Source organism: Mandrillus leucophaeus, unplaced genomic scaffold, assembly GCF_000951045.1.
Source record: "Mandrillus leucophaeus isolate KB7577 unplaced genomic scaffold, Mleu.le_1.0 Scaffold418, whole genome shotgun sequence".
NCBI classification, from domain to species: domain Eukaryota; kingdom Metazoa; phylum Chordata; class Mammalia; order Primates; family Cercopithecidae; genus Mandrillus; species Mandrillus leucophaeus.
In genome coordinates this window covers 868,633-886,944 of record NW_012104454.1, presented here as the reverse complement: position 1 = coordinate 886,944, position 18,312 = coordinate 868,633, and the positions used below count along the sequence as shown (strand labels likewise).

Sequence of the window (18,312 nt, the reverse complement as noted above, 5' to 3'; positions counted from 1 at the left end):
GGCCATCTCTTTGGTTCCTCTCCATGAATTACACAATTCTGACCTCCCTTCCCTTTGGGCTTCCCCAGAGAGCACAGGAGCCATGTGTTTGGGCCAGAAGGGCATTTGGGTACCTAGTCCACCCAGCTACCCATAATACGGGCCAGTGGGGTGAAGCCTGTAGAAGGCAGTGACTTACTCAGGATCACACCTTAGACCAGAGCAGGGACTAGAACCCAGGTATCCAGAATCCCAGCTTAGAGACCCCATATTTCCCTAAGCTGTTCATTCGCCTACCTCACCCATCCCTTCTCTACTGGGACTCAATCTCCTGTTGCCCCCAAATACTTCCTGAGATCAGTCTGGGCAGCTCTAGGAGCTTGTTTTGCAGGGTGGGGTGGTTACCTAGGAGCCAGTCCAGAGGCCATAAGGGGAAGGTCAGAGCAGGAGTGGGAAGTGCTGGACCCTGGGTGACAGGCTGCTGCCTTGTAGGGAGCCAAACGGCCTCACAGCTGCTACAGGAAGGATGAGAGCTAGACTACAGGAAGGACAAGCTGGGGTGGGGAAGACATGGAGGAGGCTCAGGAGACAGACCCTCACTGGAGAGGCATCTCCTGGGCAGAGAACAGGATGACCCCATCCCAGGAGACTTGCCAGGGAGAAGAGGGCGGGAAGCCTAGGGTGGGGCTCAGGAGAGTTGTCCAGCGGAAGCTAGGGGGAGGGCTCAGCCCTGCTGTCCATACCGGGTGCTCCCCTTGGCAAGTCAGGTCCTGTCCCTTAAGCTGAGACTGCAGGGCCTGCCCCCCACTTGAGTTCCTAGGGTGCCTGGGGCCTGAGACCACCCCTGCCCCAGGCCCAGCTTTCCTGGACTGCCTGCCCCCACAGCCCGACAGCCCGCCCCCAGGTCCCCTGTCGGTGAGTTAAAATTAGCTCAGTGCCCAGGCTAAAAATAGCCCCTGCCCAGCCCTGAGGCTGCTGGACTGGGGGAGGGGAGTCCCCGAGGGAGGGAAAGACGGTGGGAACCAGGGATTTGGGTAGTGAGCCTGCCAGACAGAACTTTGAAGGGTTGGGGCTGGGGACCTGCTTTGAGATGAGACCCTAGAAGCACTTCTGGGGTGAAGAAAAGAGGCTGCTGTGGGAGGGGGCGGGGACAGAGAGGGGGCAGAGAGAATGCAGCATGAGAGGGAGACCCGAGAGGGGCCCAGGAGCAGGGGCGTGGGGAGCAGGCCATGCAGGAGGGGGTGTGAGAATTGGGCTGTGTGTGGGATGGGGAGAGGGACAATGTGAGGCTCCTGCCTTGGCTCAGATTTCAGAGGGGTAATGCCCCCCACTTCCTTTGTGAAGGAAGAGCTCACTGTGTGAACCACAGAATGATTCTGGACCATCTTGCCTGGGTGTTTGGGGGCATCACCGGGTTCACCTCGCCACCCTGTCTCCCAGAGCTCCTTAGCCTGTGTCTCTGCACTAGGGAAGAGGTCCCAGGGCTGAAGTTGGGGGAGAGAAATGACTAGGAAGGTTGTGAACCTGGGGGTAGGATGGGTAATAAGGCAGGGCCTGGGGATCGAGCTGGGCAGCTGTGGTCCTTGGTCCTCGGTCCTCACTTCTGCTGCCTCTTAGGGCTGGCCTGCCTGCTCTGGGATACTCCTTCCGGGGCTGGGTCTGGGTCTGGGTCCAGTCCAGGCCCCCGAGGGCCCCCTTGCCTCTCCCTGCCCTTGCCCTGGGTGGGACCTGCCCCTCCCTTGTCTGTCTCTTGGCTGGACTGCAAGTTCTCAGAGGGCAGGGGTGGTGTCCTGTTGAGTTATTCCCCCAGCGCTGGGCCAGGAGTCAGTCCTGGAAGCCGTTGTTGAACCTGTCTCTTGTTCTCTACCTGCTTCTCTCTGAATCTTTGTCTCTGCGGGTCTCCTGCCTCTCCTTCTCCTCTAGCCCTCTCCTTGTCTGTCTCTGCTTCTGCCCCATAATGCCTTCTGGCCTTGCTGCCTCTTTTTCTCTGTTATCTTTCCTGTGTCTGTGTGTCTGTCCCCCCTCTGCCACCCTCTTCTGTGTCTGCCTCACCCACGCCTCCTCCCTCATTAGTGAGCAGGCTGCTTGAGGCCGCCTGACTGTGGGGGTGACAGGTGGATTGGATTGTCACCCCCTCCCCCAGTGCCTGCTGCTTATTTCATGCCCTGCAGCCCAGCCACAGGGAAGGGGCGGGAGGAGGGATGACAGCTGTCTCCAGCGCCTCCTGCCTTACCCTCCAGTCCTCAGCCTCCAGCCCGGAGCAGCCTGGGAGGGAGAGATGAAGGGCCCGCCTAATGAGAGCTCCCTTTCTCACCATGAGGAAGAGCAGGTTGAGGCCCACTGCTCTGTGATGCGAGGCTGCTCACTCAGCCTCTCTGGGCATCTGCTCCCTTTTGACCTGTGCTGGTATGGGAACTCTGGAAGCGATGCCCTGTGGTTTCTTTGAGCCTTGGGACCACTAGGATGGGAACAGATATGGGTGGAAGGGTATAGGGGAGAAGGAAAGGTAGGTACTCCCCTGCCAAGAGCAAGAAAGAGAGGATAGAGGCTGGCCATGGGAAAGGAATTCCCCTGCAGCTCCATGGGAAGGACAGCTCTGCTCAGCCCTGCTGCAGCTGCAGGGAGGCTGCCCTGACCTCTCCCCTTTGCCGCTCTCCCCACTGGCCCCAGGCCACCTTCACACAGGAACTGAGATAGCATCATTCTGAAACCCGAGAATGGTTTGAATATTGCTCAGGTACCAAGAGGTGTTGCACTGGGGGAGCCAGGGACCTGTTTCTTCTCCCATGCCCCCTGCAAACCAGTCCTCCTTTAGGGTACCTTTTGCACATCATTTGTAGCTCATTTGTATGTAAACACAACCCACAGGTTCTAATTGGGTCTGTACCTGGGCTTGGAAAAATGGCCATCAGTGGGGTCCTTCTGGATTTCCCCTGGTCCTCTCAGCTCTCCTTCTTGTCAAGGGTGTTGTCAGAGGGGCCTCCTGCCCTGCATCCTCCCTGCTGTCCATTTGTGAAGTCGTCTTCTCAGCCACCCTTCTCTATAGTTGGTGAGTCTGTGCCTGCTTCCCTCTCTGGGCATCTGCTCCCTTTTGACCTGTGCTGGTATGGGAGCTCTGGAAGCAGGTGCCCTGTACTTTCTTTGAGCCTTGGGACCACTAGGATGGGAACAGATATGGGTGGACATTGCCAAATGTCCTCCCCATCTTTGCTTCTCACATGTCTACCAGGAAGGCCCTGCCTCTGCCTGTCCCAGCCCCCTGCCACCCACGAGGTTCACCCTGCCCCACCCTTGTCCTGTCCACGGAGTCAGGTGAATCAGAGTCAAGCAGCCAGAGCCTTGAGAGCCTTTGAAGGGGAACTTTTGGTGACATAGATACTGTCAGCCCGAGGAGTCATAGCTGTGGCCTGAGGTCAGGATTCGGCAGGCCCTGGGGCCATCGGAACAGGAAGGCCATCCTGACTAACCCCATCTCTTTGATAGCCCAAGTCCTCCCAAGCCCTGGGCTCCAGATACCAGGCAGGGTGAAGGAGAGAGGGTTAGAAAAGAAACAGCCAAGGGCCAGATCATCTGCGAGGGCTTCCTAGAGGAGGAGTAGACCAGACAGGAGAAGAATGGGGCCAGGGGAGGCTGGAGAGGAGAGACTCACATCTGGAGAACAGATGCCCAGGCCTCTGGCTCCTGCCAGTTGGTTAGGTAATTAGGCAGAGGGCTAATTAAGGAGGTCCAGGTGTTCATTAAAACCTCCCTAATTGTATAGGAGGGAGGTTTAGCCAGGATAGGCCTCCAAACCTTGGATAGGGTCAGGTTAGGGTATTTTGTGCCTACCTAGGCCCCAGCTGCCCCTTCCTCCAAAATCAGGGTTGAGTTCATGTTGTTGCCCCAGGGCTTTCAAAGACCCTGCAGCAATGTGGAATGGAGAGCAGAAGGAAAAAAGGTCAGTACACACTACGCCTGCTTTGTAGAGAGGTTTGTGGTTAGATGGGAGGAAGGACTGCCTAAGGCAGGGGCATCTCCTCCTCTGGCAGTGTTGGCACAGAGGTGGGAGCAGCAGTGGGGAAAGGGCCCTGGGAAGCATGGAATTATAAAAAGTGCTTTGGGCTACCTTGATAGGGAGTGGGGATACATGGGGCCTGGTCTTTTTAACCCTGACTTCTCTCTGTCAGACGATGCTCAGTGAATTTCTGTGGCTTCCCTGCCTTCTCAGCCCTGATCCCTCTCTCGTCCCAGCTCCCCCAGCTTGAGGCGGGGGTGGGGGGGGCGGTGTAGGAGATCAGCCAGGGAGCTGGTTGCCAGGCGACAGTTGCCTAAGCAACCCCATCCTCTCCATCTCCATGTGCTCAGGGCTGCTCCTTAGAAGACTTTAGAGTCTCACCCTCAGCACCAGCCAACCTGAGGGTGGGGAGGGTTGAGGACTAGGATACCAGGCGTGGTTGGAGGGTGGGTGGTGTCCAAATCTTCAGGGGCCGTTGGGAGAGGAAGGGTTCTAGCTCCATAGATGATAGAGTGAGAGGAACTGGTACTGCAGCAAGACCATTGGAGGTTAGACTGCAAGAAGGACTTCTCACAGCGCCACAACAATGAAATAGTATTTTCTTCTTTTCAACAGACATTTCCTGACCTCCTTCTTACAGGAGATAGAGTAGTGAAAAAGACAGATGTGATTCCTGCCCTCATGAAACTTTAGCCTCATGGAGGAGCCAGGCATTAAATAAAAGCACAGAATCATAGTTATTCACAATGGTGATAAGTGCTAGAAAGATTACAAGAGTGACTTTTCTGAGGGTCATGAAAACAAAGAGAGGTTTATCTTCCATTTCGGAGGAAGAGGCAGTATTGGTCATAAGCTGACAGAGGTTATATCTCGGCAAGAATTTGGTTATGAACTAAAGGTGCTGAGAGGGAGATGGTAAAGGGGAGAGAGGGAAGGTGGATGCTCTAAATCAGAGGAGGCCAGTAGTTCCTGCATTTACCAGTCTAGATTGAGTTTTCAAGGCTAAGCCAGAGAATCCCGTTTAAAAAGCCAACTATTGGTAGCCCCCTCCCCTTGCCCTCTGTGTGCCCTCCCCTACCTTCCCTGCCAAAGCCCACACCACTGTAGCTCTAGAAAGCGCGGTCTTTGGATTGCACCGGGAAGGAGGGAAGCTGAAATCCCTGGGCTGGAGCCTTTGCAATGGGAACTTGGCAGACACTGGGGTCACAGGTGAGGAATGGGGTGTCTGGAGGTGGTCTGGGGCCCAGGTGCCTGCTGGGCCACTCAGGACTGGCTGGGCTGGTGTTGCTCTTGTCCCAGGGTACCAGTAGGAGGCCCAGGGCCCATGGAGCACCTTGAGGACAAGGAGGAGGGGAAGAGGAGGCCGGACAGGTGGCTCACACCTCTAACCCCAGCACTTTGGGAGGCTGAAGCGGGAGGACTGCTTGAGCCCAGGAGTTCAAGACCATCCTGGGCAACATAGGAGGAGACTCTGTCTCTACAAAAGTCAAAAAATTAGCCGGGCACAGTGGCTTATGCCTGTAATCCCAGCACTTTGGGAGGCTGAGGCGGGCGTATCACGAGGTCAGGAGTTTGAGGCCAGCCTGACCAACATGGTGAAACCCCGTCTCTACTGAAAATACAAAAGTTAGCCAGGTGTGATGGCGCGTGCCTGTAATTCCAGCTATGCGGGAGGCTGAGACAGGAGAATCGCTTGAATCAGGGAGGCAGAGGTTGCAGTGAGCCGAGATCATGCCACTGCACTCCAGTGTTGGCGACAGAGTGAGACTCCGTCTCAAAAAAAAAAAAAAAGTCAAAAAATTAGTTGGGCATGGCAGTACACACTCATGGTCCGAGCTACTTGGGAGGTGAGGTAGGAGGATCACTTGAGCCCAGGAGTTTGAACCAGCCTGAGCCACATAGCGACACCCTGTATCTACGAAAAAAAAATTATTAATAAATTATCTGGGTGTGATGGCACACACCTGTATTCTCATCTACTTGAGAGGCTGAGGCTGGAAGGTTGAAGCTGCAGTGAGCTGTGATTGTACATTCCAGCCTGGACAACAGAGCAAGACCCTATCTTAAAAAACAACCACCACCACCAAAAAAAAAAAAAAGAAGAAGAAGAAACGTAGGGGATCATTTGAAGAGCAATGCATTTATCTGCATTGTTTTCTGTAGATATCCAGGCAGAGCAGAAGCTCTCCAGCTGGGCTAGGGAGCAGTCTTGGTAATGGGGCCGGTATTCCCAGCTCCTCCCCACTTCATAGATTCCATGTCTTCCCTGTCCCGCTTCCTTCATGAGCAAGAGACCAAGGATAAACTTTAGCATCTACTGTGGTACCTTAGGGGCCATGTTGAGTTGGGCTGGAAAGACTCCAGGGAAACTCAGCAGCCATTGGCAGTGGGAGCTGGGGGGTAGGGGTAGGGGTTGTTTTCTGTCATCAAACACCTCTACCCAGGTAGTGGGCAGTGGGTGCAGAGGATCAGACAGTGGATGGGGGTCTACATCCCTAGACTCTGCAGTAGGGTCTCTGAGCATGGGGCTCTATGGAAGGGGAGCTCTGGAGGGGAGGGTGGGCATTCTCTGGTCCAGGCTTCTCCCAGGACCCAAATAGAGTGGCTTTAGAAAGCCTGGGCCCCAGTTCACTGTCCTCTTCCAACATCTTCCAGAAAGCTCCACTTTTGATGCAAGGACTCCTGGAATCAGAGCTGGAGGGGCCCTGAAGTCATTCCGTGCCTCCATCCCATCCTGGGCCCTTCCAGTCCCCAAGGACTCACCCAGCCTGTGTAGGCACTGCCCACACTGGAGAGAATGCACCTTTTCTGGCCCAGGCTGTGCTGCCATCCTTGAGCCCCCTCCCATCCTATGGTGCCTCCTGGAGTTGTGCAGTGCAGGGGCTGTTTCTCCTCCTGGCTTTAGCATGGAGCTCTTCAACCAGTGGGCTGTGAGGGGGTTACAGGTGTCCTGAGACAGCAAGTTCTCTGCCTGGTGCCTGCATCCGCCTGGCTGCCAGTGGCCTCCCAAGGGTGTATCATTTGGCCCTGTATTTTCTCTGTCTGCTTCAAGATGTGCAAGGTTGGGAAGCACTACTCTTAGACTGAGCTTGGATTCTAGATGTGGCACATACCGCTAGAGCAGGAATCAGCAAACTATGGCCCGTGGACCAAATCTGGCCCATGCCCATTTTTGTAAATGTAGTTGTATTGGATCACAGCCATGCTCATGCTCATTCATTTGTGTGTTGCTGTCTGTTGCTTTCATGGTACAGTGACAGAGTTGAGCAGTTAAAACAGAGATTGTATGGTCTGCAAAGCCTGAAATATTTACTATCTGGCCCCAAAATGTCCATCTCCTGGTCTAGAGGAATGGTTTCATTGTTTTAAGCAGCACAACTCTTTCCTCAAACAAAAATCTTAGGCTGGGCGTGTCCGAAGGTAGTGAGTTAGCTCAATTGATTGTTCACAGTCAGTTACCGATCGAACTCCTTGTTCTACTCTTTCCTCTCTTCTCATTTCTGCACTTGACTAGGCTTATAAAAATAAAAAGAAACCTTAGACTTAAGCTCACTGAGGAAACAGATTGGTGTGGAGGAACTCTAGTTGAAGGGAGATGTGGGTGCTACAACCCCAGGCCCCACTACAGGACTCCAGGCCCCAGCTCTGGTATGTTCTTGAGCCAGGGGCACCAGAGACATCCCATCCTGGCACCAGGTATACCATGCTTGTTTTTCACTGACTGGGCAGATGTCCTCTCAGCATTGTCTCCAGTCCAAGCTCCAGAATGGGAACCATAGTTCTAGGCCAGAGGAGCAGCTGGAGCACCCAGGTGTCCATACTACAAGCAGGTTCTAGAGAGAAGAATGGGCCATGGGATATTCTCTGAGACCCGGACCCTTGGAAGCCAGGAGGTCCATTTACTCTGACCTAGAGCCTGAGGACAGCAGTGACCAAGGAGAAAGAGCCTGGGCCTTGGTGTGAGCTCCAGCTTGTGCCTGGCTGTGGCATACCATTGCCTCAGACAGCATTGCCTCATGTTGAGGGTGGAGCTCAGATGCTGCCAGCCTCTCACAGGGGTGCTGCGAGCCTGGCCTGTGTGCCCAGGGAGCAGGGCTGGGGGTTTTGGGGGCTCAGAGTCCTCTCATGACCCTCCCCTTCCAGGAGGCTGTGCAGAAGGTATCCTGCAGACCATGAACTGAGCACTGTTCCCAGACTGTTCATGAGCACAGTGTAAGGTGTGCCAAGATCCACCACCCAGCGAGCCCCTCCCCTCCGTAGCACGACGACCCTCAGAGAAGATGGGGAGGAAAAAGATTCAGATCCAGCGAATCACCGACGAGCGGAACCGACAGGTAGGGAAGTCTTAGAGCCACACAAAGCAGGTGAGGGCAGGGAGCAGGCCTCTGCCTCTACTCCCTCCAGGCATTCCAAGAGGGCTTTGTGGAAGAGGGGAAACTATGAGCTATTACAGAAGGGGAAGGGAGATTGGGAGAAGAGGAACCCCAACCTCTTCGCAGTTCTTGGAGCTCTGTGTCCCAGGATTCCGAGGCTCATCTGCTGCCACAGCTAGATGAGCCCATGTTCCCATCCCAGAGCCATATGCAAGCCTTAGGTCATACCCCCAGGCACTCCCCATTTCCCAACAGGAATCCTCCCCCTCTTCTTCTCCACTGACCTCTTCATAGCCTCCAGCACAGAGGTGTGGAGTTCTGTCCACCTGACTCCTGCCCCTTCAGTGAGTGGACTCTGGGCTGTATCTCAGCCCTACAAGCACTAGCCTGGTCCTTCCCCAAACCAGGGACTCCTGAGACCAGGGGCTGTGTCACACTGAGAATGGGGGCTCCTGAGGGCAGGGGCAATGTCCAGCCATCTGTAGGCTGGGACTCCCAGTCAGGCCTTAACTGAGCCAGATCTGGCCGCCCACCCATCCTTCTCTGCAGGTGACTTTCACCAAGCGGAAGTTTGGCCTGATGAAGAAGGCGTATGAACTGAGCGTGCTATGTGACTGCGAGATCGCACTCATCATCTTCAACCACTCCAACAAGCTGTTCCAGTACGCTAGCACCGACATGGACAAGGTGCTGCTCAAGTACACGGAGTACAATGAGCCACACGAGAGCCGCACCAATGCCGACATCATCGAGGTGGGTCCACACATACAGGCACCAGGACACACCCCCTACCTGCATCCACATGGACACATGCCCGCGTTGCATGTACACGCAGACCTGCCTTTGCACACACCCTGGTATACATGCCCCTTGTAGCCCCTCACCTGTGTGCACACACATACAAACCCTCCTCCCATCACACAAACCCAGGGCCTGAGGAGGAAGCAAGGGCAGTTCAGGTGAACAGGCCAGTGCCAGGCTGCCGGCCCACACCCACCCTGCCCTCTCCAAGAATCTATCTTCTGTCGTCCAGTGTGATGTAACATCTCTCTTGCCTTCTTGCATCCTGTCTTTCTCTTTGTCTCTCTTTCCCCACTTCTCCATCTTTTGGTGTGCTTCTGCACCTGCCTCTTCCTTTTTTAAATCTCCCTCTTTGTTTCCATCTCTCCTGCTGTCTCTGTCTGTTTGTGGGCCTGGTGGTTCTATTTTCTGTTTCAAAGAGAGCCAACATTGTGAACTGTTGAAGGACATAGGCTTTGGAATTCAGCTCTGACCTTTATTGGCCACATGGCCTTGGGCAGGTGCTTAGGCTTTCCCGAGCCTTGGTGCCCACCTCCACAAAACGGGGCCAGTACCTGCTTTGAAGGGTGCTGTGTGAATTGAATGTCCCTGCTTCTCACACTGAGGTGCGTGCACCTTGGGGGTACAGAACTTGTGCTGATGAAGAGGGTGCCCGGGAAGCCACAGGCCTACTCAGAGATTTGGAGGAAAGTCCCTTATTTTTATGTTAGAGAAGACAGATTTACTCTAGACTAGAAGGTAAAATTTGCCTTCATTTTAAAGACAAAGCAAGTATCTGTAAAGCTATTTTGAGCATGAAGAGGGCAGCTTTGGAGTCTACTGCAGATCCCCCAGCTGTGCCTCCACTAGAGTGTGGGGTGGTCACAGTAGGGAATCAGTGTTCATCCCCCTTTCCTTTTCCACATCCCATTCCCCGCTCTCTCTGTCTCCATCTCTATTTCTCTGTTCCTCCTCTTCTCCTAAGCAGAGCCCAGGGACTGGGATGAGCAGACCCCTGCCTACCTCCCCCTGGAGAACTCAGTACCTTCTGGTCAGGGCTTACCACAGAGTGGTCAGGCAGGGACTGGCCCAGGGCACCAGCCCCTTAGCCCATCCCCTGGAAGCCCCCTCCCTGCCTGTCACTTTGGAAGTACATGTCTCCCTGCCAAGGGCACCCCCAGGTTAGGCTCACCTTCCAGCCCTGTTCTCTGTGTTCCGATGGCTCCTACCAAGCTGATCTTCACACGGTGCCCCAGGAGGCACTGTCAGTGGGGAGGGGCAGGTTACATTGAGTCAGGGGCCAGGGAGATTCTGGGAACCCTGAGGAAGGAGGTCCGGGAAGAGGAGGGGGCCCTTAGGGAGGAACTCAGGTGAGGCGGGTGGGAAGGACTCTCACCCAGCTGATGGCAGTGGTGCGGTTACAGACCCTGAGGAAGAAGGGCTTCAACGGCTGCGACAGCCCCGAGCCCGACGGGGAGGACTCGCTGGAACAGAGCCCCCTGCTGGAGGACAAGTACCGGCGCGCCAGCGAGGAGCTCGACGGGCTCTTCCGGCGCTATGGGGTGAGCCCCACTCACTCTGTCTCTGTTGGCCCCCCCTTCCGGCCCCTTCCCCCCAGGCGCTGCACAAGAAGCACAGGGAATGTGAGAGCCCTGAGGTGGACGAGGTGTTTGCCCTGACCCCCCAGACGGAAGAGAAATATAAAAAGATAGACGAGGAGTTTGATAAAATGATGCAGAGTTATAGACTGGCCGTGAGTAGTCGCATGGAGCAGAGCCTCCCTGTGGTGCATGGTGTGGCTTCGCGCCCTGGCTCTCGGCTGCCCTGATGGGTGCTCCGCTCTGAGCCATGCTCGGGTTCTTAGTGATCTCTGAGGAACCTCTGACCTTGGTCATGATAAACCTGCATCCCTTGCTGAGACTCTACTGGGATGGAGCATAAGTTGTAAGTTGGAGAGGCCTGGAGTGTCCCCCTCGCCAGCAAGAAGTGTAGATGACATGAGATCCTTAGAGGACAGCAAAGTGGAATGTGCTCTTTGTCCAGATGTTATTTTGGGGGAGAGGCCTGTTTGGGCTTTCTCTGATAGCCCAACCAGAGACACTCAGCCTTGTGTAGGGAAAGCAGAACTGCTGAAGGGGCAGGCAGCGAGGTGGGGGTGAGCTCTCTCTGCAGCAGGCCACTGGGTGGAGACTGCAAGAGAAATGATGTCCCGACTTGTGGCACAAGCCTTTAACAGCCGTGTGTGTGAATCTGGGTCTGTTCTCAGGGCCTCTAACCTACTCCCCGTGTGTCCTGCCTGGCTGAGGACTAACCCACCTCCATTAGGGGGTGTCCCTGGTCCTGTCTGCAGTGAGCAGAGCCCTGTTCTCATTCTTTGGGCCAGAAATGGACCCAGAGCTTCTCCCCAAAGTCCTTCCTTGTTGGGAGTGGCAGGCAGGACTCCACAAGGGCACAGGGCAGGGAGCTTGAACTGCTGGCCCTAGGACGTGTAGCCTGGAAATGAGAAGAACCCTTGCCTGCCCTCCCAGGAAAAGTGGGATCCATGGAAGGGGTTGACCTGGCCTGATCCTGTCCCTCCATCTCTCTGTCTAGTCAGCTGTCCCGGCCCCCAACTTTGCCATGCCTGTCACGGTGCCCGTGTCCAATCAGAGCTCACTGCAGTTCAGCAATCCCAGCGGCTCCCTGGTCACCCCTTCCCTGGTGACGTCATCCCTCACGGACCCGCGGCTCCTGTCCCCCCAGCAGCCAGCACTACAGAGGAACAGTGTGTCTCCTGGCCTGCCCCAGCGGCCAGCTAGTGCAGGTGAGTGGGCTGGCAGGTGGGTAGGTGAGATGGAAATGAGATGTGATGGGGACTTTGGGATTCCATTTTCAATGGCCAGTATTTCTCTTCACCTACCACAGCATTCTCCCATTTGTGTGACTCCTGAGGGAAGGGAGTATGATTCTTCCTCCTGGGGTCATCTCTTCATGTTCAGTCCCCAAGACTCACTCTTGAAGGGGGAGTGCTGTCAGCTCATCCTGGTTCTGTTTTTCCTCCAGGGGCCATGCTAGGGGGTGACCTGAACAGTGCTAACGGAGCCTGCCCCAGCCCTGTCGGTGAGTGCAGCTATCCTTCTACCTGGAGGTGGGGAGGGGTGCCCACTCAGTGGCCTCAGGGGGTCCAAGGACCAGGAAGGACCTAGATGAGAGGAGAGGAAGATCCCAGAGCCAAAACTGGATGAAGATCAGTTAGAGATTTTTAAGCCCCTGGATTTTGTTTTCTGTAGCAGTGATTGGTGTGGATGATCAGCAGAGATGGAGGCTCAGGGAATTCTGGGCAAACTGTGAGAATGGGCCAGCATTTCTAGTTGGAGGGGAAGACCCAAGTTTTTGCAGTTGAGTGTGGTTGGAATCTGGAAGATGAGAATGCCGGGCGTTGCCCAGACAAACAATAGGGACAGACTCACGTAAACACTCACACAGTCTCTCACACACATACGTGCGTTCTCCCTCTTACAGAAGTATCCAGATGTTAGATGTGCACTTGTGAGCACACATACATAAGCCACAGAAGAGGCTGGGCGTGGTGGCTCACGCCTGTAATCCCAGCACTTTGGGAGGCTGAGGTGGATGGATCACCTGAGGTCGGGAGTTTGAGACCAGCCTGACCAACATGGAGAAACCCCATCTCTACCAAAAATACAAAATTAACCGGATGTGGTGGCTCATGCCTGTAGTCCCAGCTACTCAGGAGGCTGAGGCAGGAGAATCGCTTAAACTCAGGAGGTGGAGATTGTGGTGAACTGGGATCATGCCATTGAATTCCAGCCTGGGCAACAAGAGCGAAACTCTGTCTCAAAAAAATAAAAAATAAAAAAATAAGCCACAGAAGAAAGGCTGTTGGCTGTCCCCCACCCCTGGCAGCCGACAGCCCCTCCTACCCTGTGCCGTTGTCCGGCTGGGTGACTGTGACTTCGAATGTCATGATTGACGTCACCCTGACATTCCTGCCATTCCCAGAGTGATCCCGGAATTGGGATGGAGGCAGGCACACACTTCCAGAGCAACAGTGTGCTTTTAGGGGACAGAGCAAGGAGGCATTTCTGACTGTGGTCACCCTCACATCCTTGGACCTCAGCATCCCCCAGCTCAGTTTTGGGGCACTATGTAATACCTCCCTGGTGATAATTGTGTCACAGGGTCAGGAAATTAAAGGAGTTGGTGAGTGTCACCCTCTTCAAGGAGAAGGTCAGAGAAATGCTTGTAGACCTCAAGGGAGCAGTGATACATAGAGACCCTTGAGTCCAGTGTGTGGAAAGTGGGAGAGAGCACTCACTTGGCCTCCAGCCAGCTTTGTGGCCCTGGGCAAGTCGTTATACTTCTCCCAAGCATGCTCTAGTTTCCTCTTCTGTGAACAGGGCTAATGTCCTGTCTGTCTTGCAGAGTTAATGTGAGGATTAAATAAGATAATACATGTGTGAAAGGCCTGTGTGATTGTAGAATATGGAGCAGATATAAAAGATGGTTATTACATTTGTTATTACCAGGCTAATTATGGTGGTGGCTGTGTTATCTGTCTCCCAGTGCCAATAACACCATCACCAACAGTGAATGGCTTGTTTCTCCCAAGCTGTTGGCAACTTGTCACGTGTTGATCCAAATCACATCATCCACCCCCAGCTCACGGCAAATGGAGCAGTCCGAGTGGTTGTTGGTTTGTCATGGTGACCAGGCTTCTCAGTGAGGCCCAGATTCCAGGCTGCCGCCCCTTCCACATCCTGGTCATGGTGGGTCCTGTCTGGGGGAGACGGTGGGATCTCAAAATGCTGGACTTCCTGCCTGTGGAGACTAAAGAAGAGAGAAGACAGGGAGAGGCTTGGGTACAGAAGAACCTCTTGGCCGTCGCAGAGCCTAGAGGCAATGGTTGCTTTCCAGTTCTTCCCATGGACCTCAGAGTCCCATCACCGAGTCCCATCACATGTAGCTTGGAGTTAGGGAAATGAACCTAAAGATTCAGGAGTAAGGGGTACTTGCCTCCCATTATTCCCAAGACATGAAGTGTTTAGGGAATATCAGATAGCTCAGCCCCTACTCAAAGCCTGAGTGTGGCTTTGAGAGGTTCCAGGTGACAGGAGTATTGGTGTGGGGAAGTTAACAGGGCTGAAGGGTAGGCCCATGTTTTTCCTTTTACCCTCATGTTGTCACTTCTCCAGGAAATGGCTACGTCAGTGCTCGGGCTTCCCCTGGCCTCCTCCCTGTGGCCAATGGCAACAGCCTAAACAAGGTCATCCCTGCCAAGTCTCCACCCCCACCCACCCACGGCACCCAGCTTGGAGCCCCCAGCCGCAAGCCCGACCTGCGAGTTATCACTTCCCAGGCAGGAAAGGGGTTAATGCATCACTTGGTAAGTGGGTGTCTGGGCCAAGGGTGGTGGGGGCTGGGGAATGGAAGAGTAGGGACAGGGGAAAGAGCAGACCTCTAGCAGGAGAGATGAAGGCTAGCCAGCAGTTAGGACTTCCCGAGAGAGATCATGGAAGCATGACTTTTTATGAGCTTTTTCTTCCCAGAGGGCCTTTTAAGAGGTTGCAACACAAGAAGTACCAGCCTAAGGCACTAAAAAGGGACAGGAGGTGAGAGAGAAGGTTCTGTGATGGGGAGGATCATAGAAAGGATTTGCCACTACAGCAGAAGGGATGGGGGATTAGATTGTGAGCATTTCCTAAATGGTAGAGATTGGGATGGAGCGTCTCTGGAAATCAGTCAGGACAGTGACTCTGCCTTTGTAGGCTGGGTAGAGCCATCCTACTCTTATGCAGAGAAGTGACTCTTAACGGCTGTGGGGACAGAGGTGTGGGGGAGGGCAGTGGCCAGAGACTGAACATGCCCTTGGTTTTATTTCTGCTCTCAGACTGAGGACCATTTAGATCTGGTAAGTGAGGCTGTGAGCTGTTTGCTGTGGCTTTGAATTCTGGGTATTGCTCTACGGTCCCTCAGCATGAAGTACGTGTGCGTCCTTGGCCTCTCGCCTGTGCGCAGACTGTTGCTGCTTCTTCGCTTAGTTGCCAGGAGCTGTGCTTAGGTGCCAAGTGGGATTCAGAGGTGAATGGGGCGGGGGTGAGAGGTCAGGCGCGTGTGTGTGTGTGCCTGTGTGTACATAAATGTCTGCATGTGGTGTTACATTCATTCAGACATGCCTTTCTCTGTATGTATGTGTGCGAGGGGGAGTGGGCCAGCCCAGGACTCAGAGGCCCCACCCTGATGCCTGTACTAGGCCCTGGACTAGGTGACTGGATCCCACTAGTCCTCTGACTCCACTCAGGCCCATACTGCATTCTTGGGATCCAGGACAGGATCCTTCTTAGGAGGGAGGTCAGCTGGAAGGAGAAGTCAGTGTTTCAGAGGAAGCCAAGGCCCAGGACCAGGCTGGACTTGTCCTTCTTGGTGGGGGCTTCCCACCTCCCCTGTCTCCCTGTGCTTCCTCCTGCACTTAGCCCATGGCACGGGCACTCAGAGGCATGCACAGCTGCTCATTTTCCTCCTCTCTCTCACACACTTACATACTCACCCCCAGCCAGGAGTGGGGCGGGGGCTCCTCCCTCCCCATCTCCCTGACGGGAGGCCAGAGAGGCTGGAAAAGGCAGGCAGGCTTTGGCGGCCAACACGGCGGCAGTTTCGGCCCCAGCGTGGAGTTGGAATAAACAAGTGACTCAGCGGCAGATGGAGCTGACAGCCCCACACACGTGTGTGCATACGCGCAGGCACACGCCACGCCAGGCCCCACATTCCCCTCGCAGATGCCAGCACGCCTCTGCCGGGGCGTGTGCTGCAGTGTGATGGATGGAGAGTGGGCTCCAGAGGGACAGGGCATGGACGATGTCTCCCTTCCCTCACTCTGCACTGGGAGGCTGGGCAAGTGTCAGTGCTGGGGCCACAGGGCCAGCACACGTGCCTTTATCTTTACACGTGTGTTAGTGTCAGTGAATCTCTGTGTGCATGTTTCCCTCCATGGATCTGAGTGTCTCTGTGAATGCACCAGCGTGTCTTTGTGTATCTGTGGGGGCCTCTGTGCTAAGACACCCCACCTTGGCTTTGGGATTCAGGGACCCCACCTTGGCCTCCGGATGGAGGGCCAGCATGAAGCTGCCCACCTATCAGCCACCTCCTGACAGACAGTTTTCTCCTACAGAACAATGCCCAGCGCCTTGGGGTCTCCCAGTCTACCCATTCGCTCACCACCCCAGTGGTTTCTGTGGCAACGCCGAGTTTACTCAGCCAGGGCCTCCCCTTCTCTTCCATGCCCACTGCCTACAACACAGGTGAGTGTTCATGTGACATGTGCATGTGTGCACCTGGGCTTGGGGCAGGCAGTGACCAGACAGAAATGCTAGATATCCCCCGGACAGGCCCCATCTGAGGAGGGCCATTGATTTGGGGGAGCCCGCACCTAATTATGGTTAACAGATTTAGCAAATAAAAGCAAAGAATGCTTTTAAATTCAAATTTCAGATAAAATAAGTAGTTTTTTAGTACAAGTATGTCCCAAAAACATTCTTCTGCTAATGTATGTCCCAAAGACATATTTTATTTTTGGGTTTTTGGTTCTTTTTTTTTTCTTTTTTGGAACAGGGTTTCACTCTGTCACCCAGACTGGAGTGCAGTGGTGCCATCTTAGCTCACTACAGCCTTGAACTCCTGGGCTCAAGTGATCCTCCTGCCTCAGCCTCCTGAGTACCTGGGACTACAGGCACATGCCCCCATGCCTGGCTTTTTTAAAATTTTTTTTGTACAGACAGGGTCTCTCTGTTGCCCAGGCTAGTCTCAAATTCCTGGTCTCAAGCAGTCTTCCTGCCTCAGTCTCCCAAAGTGCTGTGTTACCGACTGTGCCCAGCACCAAAGACATACTTATGCTAACAAATTATGCATTGTTTCATCTGAGAGTCAAATTTAGGCTTTTTTTTTTTTTTTTTTTTTTTTTAAGAATTTTTAAGGCAGTCTCTGTCACCCAGGTTGGAGTGCAGTGCTGTGACCTTGGCTCACTGCAACCTCTACCTCCTGGGTTGAAGTGATTCTCATGCCTCAGCCTCCTGAGTAGCTGGGATTACAGAACGCGCCACCATGCCCAGCTAATTTTTGTATTTTTAGTAGAGACAGGGTTTTGCCATGTTGCCTGGGCTGGTCTCAAACTCCTGAGTTCAAGTGATCCACCAAAGTGCTGGGATTATAGGCATGAGCCACCGTGCCTGGCCAGCATTGTTTATTTTTTAAATAGTACTTAATGGAGGAGGGAGCCCCTGTCCTCAGGAAGCCTGCAGCCTGAGGAGGAGACAGGACAGAGGCAGGTCTGCAGATGATTCAGGCTGACCAATCTCTAGGCTCCAGGTATGGGGAGTGGTGAGGGGGACATGGTCAGTTCAGAAAAGCTTCCTGGAAGAGAATGAAGGAATGAGGGAGAAAAGATCAAGGAGGCTGAGGAGGCCAGAGAGAAAACACAGTCAGGGTCAGTTTGCCAGCTTCCTGGGAAAGCCAAATGGGGGCTCCAGGGCAAGGCGGAGGGGGAAGAAAAGTGTCTGTCTAATTTTGGCATGGTTGTGGAATGATGATGGGGGAGGGAAGGAGGAAGAGGGAGGAAGGTTGGAGAAGGGGATCTGAAGGTAAAGAGTCACTTAAGGACATGAGAAAGGTCTCTGGATAGAAGAATTCAGGTAGGACGCCCAGTGCCCAGGCCGTCCTGAGTCCCTAGGGCCATCCTGGCCTGTGTCACCCACTCACACCCGCACAGGAACAGTCTGTGATACTCTCAGCCATCCTTGCCTGTACTCTTAAGCCGCTGTGTCAGGAAGGACTTGCCAGTAAGGAAATGCCTTGTCCCCTGGTTTCAGAGCATTCATGTGGCTGGGGAACCTGGGCTCTTTCCAGCTAGAGACCTCTGCCTTCTTCAGGTTCTCTCACATGTGAATGGTTATGTCAGGCCAGTTCCTATGGTGAGTTTAGTCTGGACCAAAAGACCCATAAACCTCTCCCCCTTCCCCAAGCCTCCCAGAGTTGCACCATGCTAGGTACCAGACACCAGTGCAAATACCCACAAAATCCCACCTCCTCCCCACGTGTAAAAATCCAGAACCCGGCCGGGCGCAGTGGCTCACGCCTGTAATCCCAGCACTTTGGGAGGCCGAGGCGGGCGGATCACAAGGTCAGGAGATCGAG

At 54.3% G+C, this 18,312-nt stretch overlaps 1 protein-coding gene across 3 annotated transcripts in view; it reads left to right on the top strand.

The window, feature by feature from the left end:
• MEF2D (myocyte enhancer factor 2D) overlaps positions 1–18,312 on the top strand; it is a 37,777-nt gene that overhangs the window by 11,099 nt on the left and 8,366 nt on the right. For 2 of the 3 annotated variants that reach the window (XM_011992783.1, XM_011992784.1), the window contains 8 exons: positions 8,117–8,307; positions 8,896–9,099; positions 10,551–10,688; positions 11,719–11,929; positions 12,169–12,225; positions 14,322–14,512; positions 15,017–15,037; positions 16,295–16,424. In XM_011992783.1, the coding sequence (XP_011848173.1) occupies positions 8,254–8,307; positions 8,896–9,099; positions 10,551–10,688; positions 11,719–11,929; positions 12,169–12,225; positions 14,322–14,512; positions 15,017–15,037; positions 16,295–16,424 (1,006 nt within the window). In that variant the 5' untranslated portion in view covers positions 8,117–8,253. Of the gene's footprint in view, positions 1–806; positions 895–8,116; positions 8,308–8,895; positions 9,100–10,550; positions 10,689–11,718; positions 11,930–12,168; positions 12,226–14,321; positions 14,513–15,016; positions 15,038–16,294; positions 16,425–18,312 lie in introns of those variants that run through there. The other variant, XM_011992785.1, reaches the window with a different exon arrangement.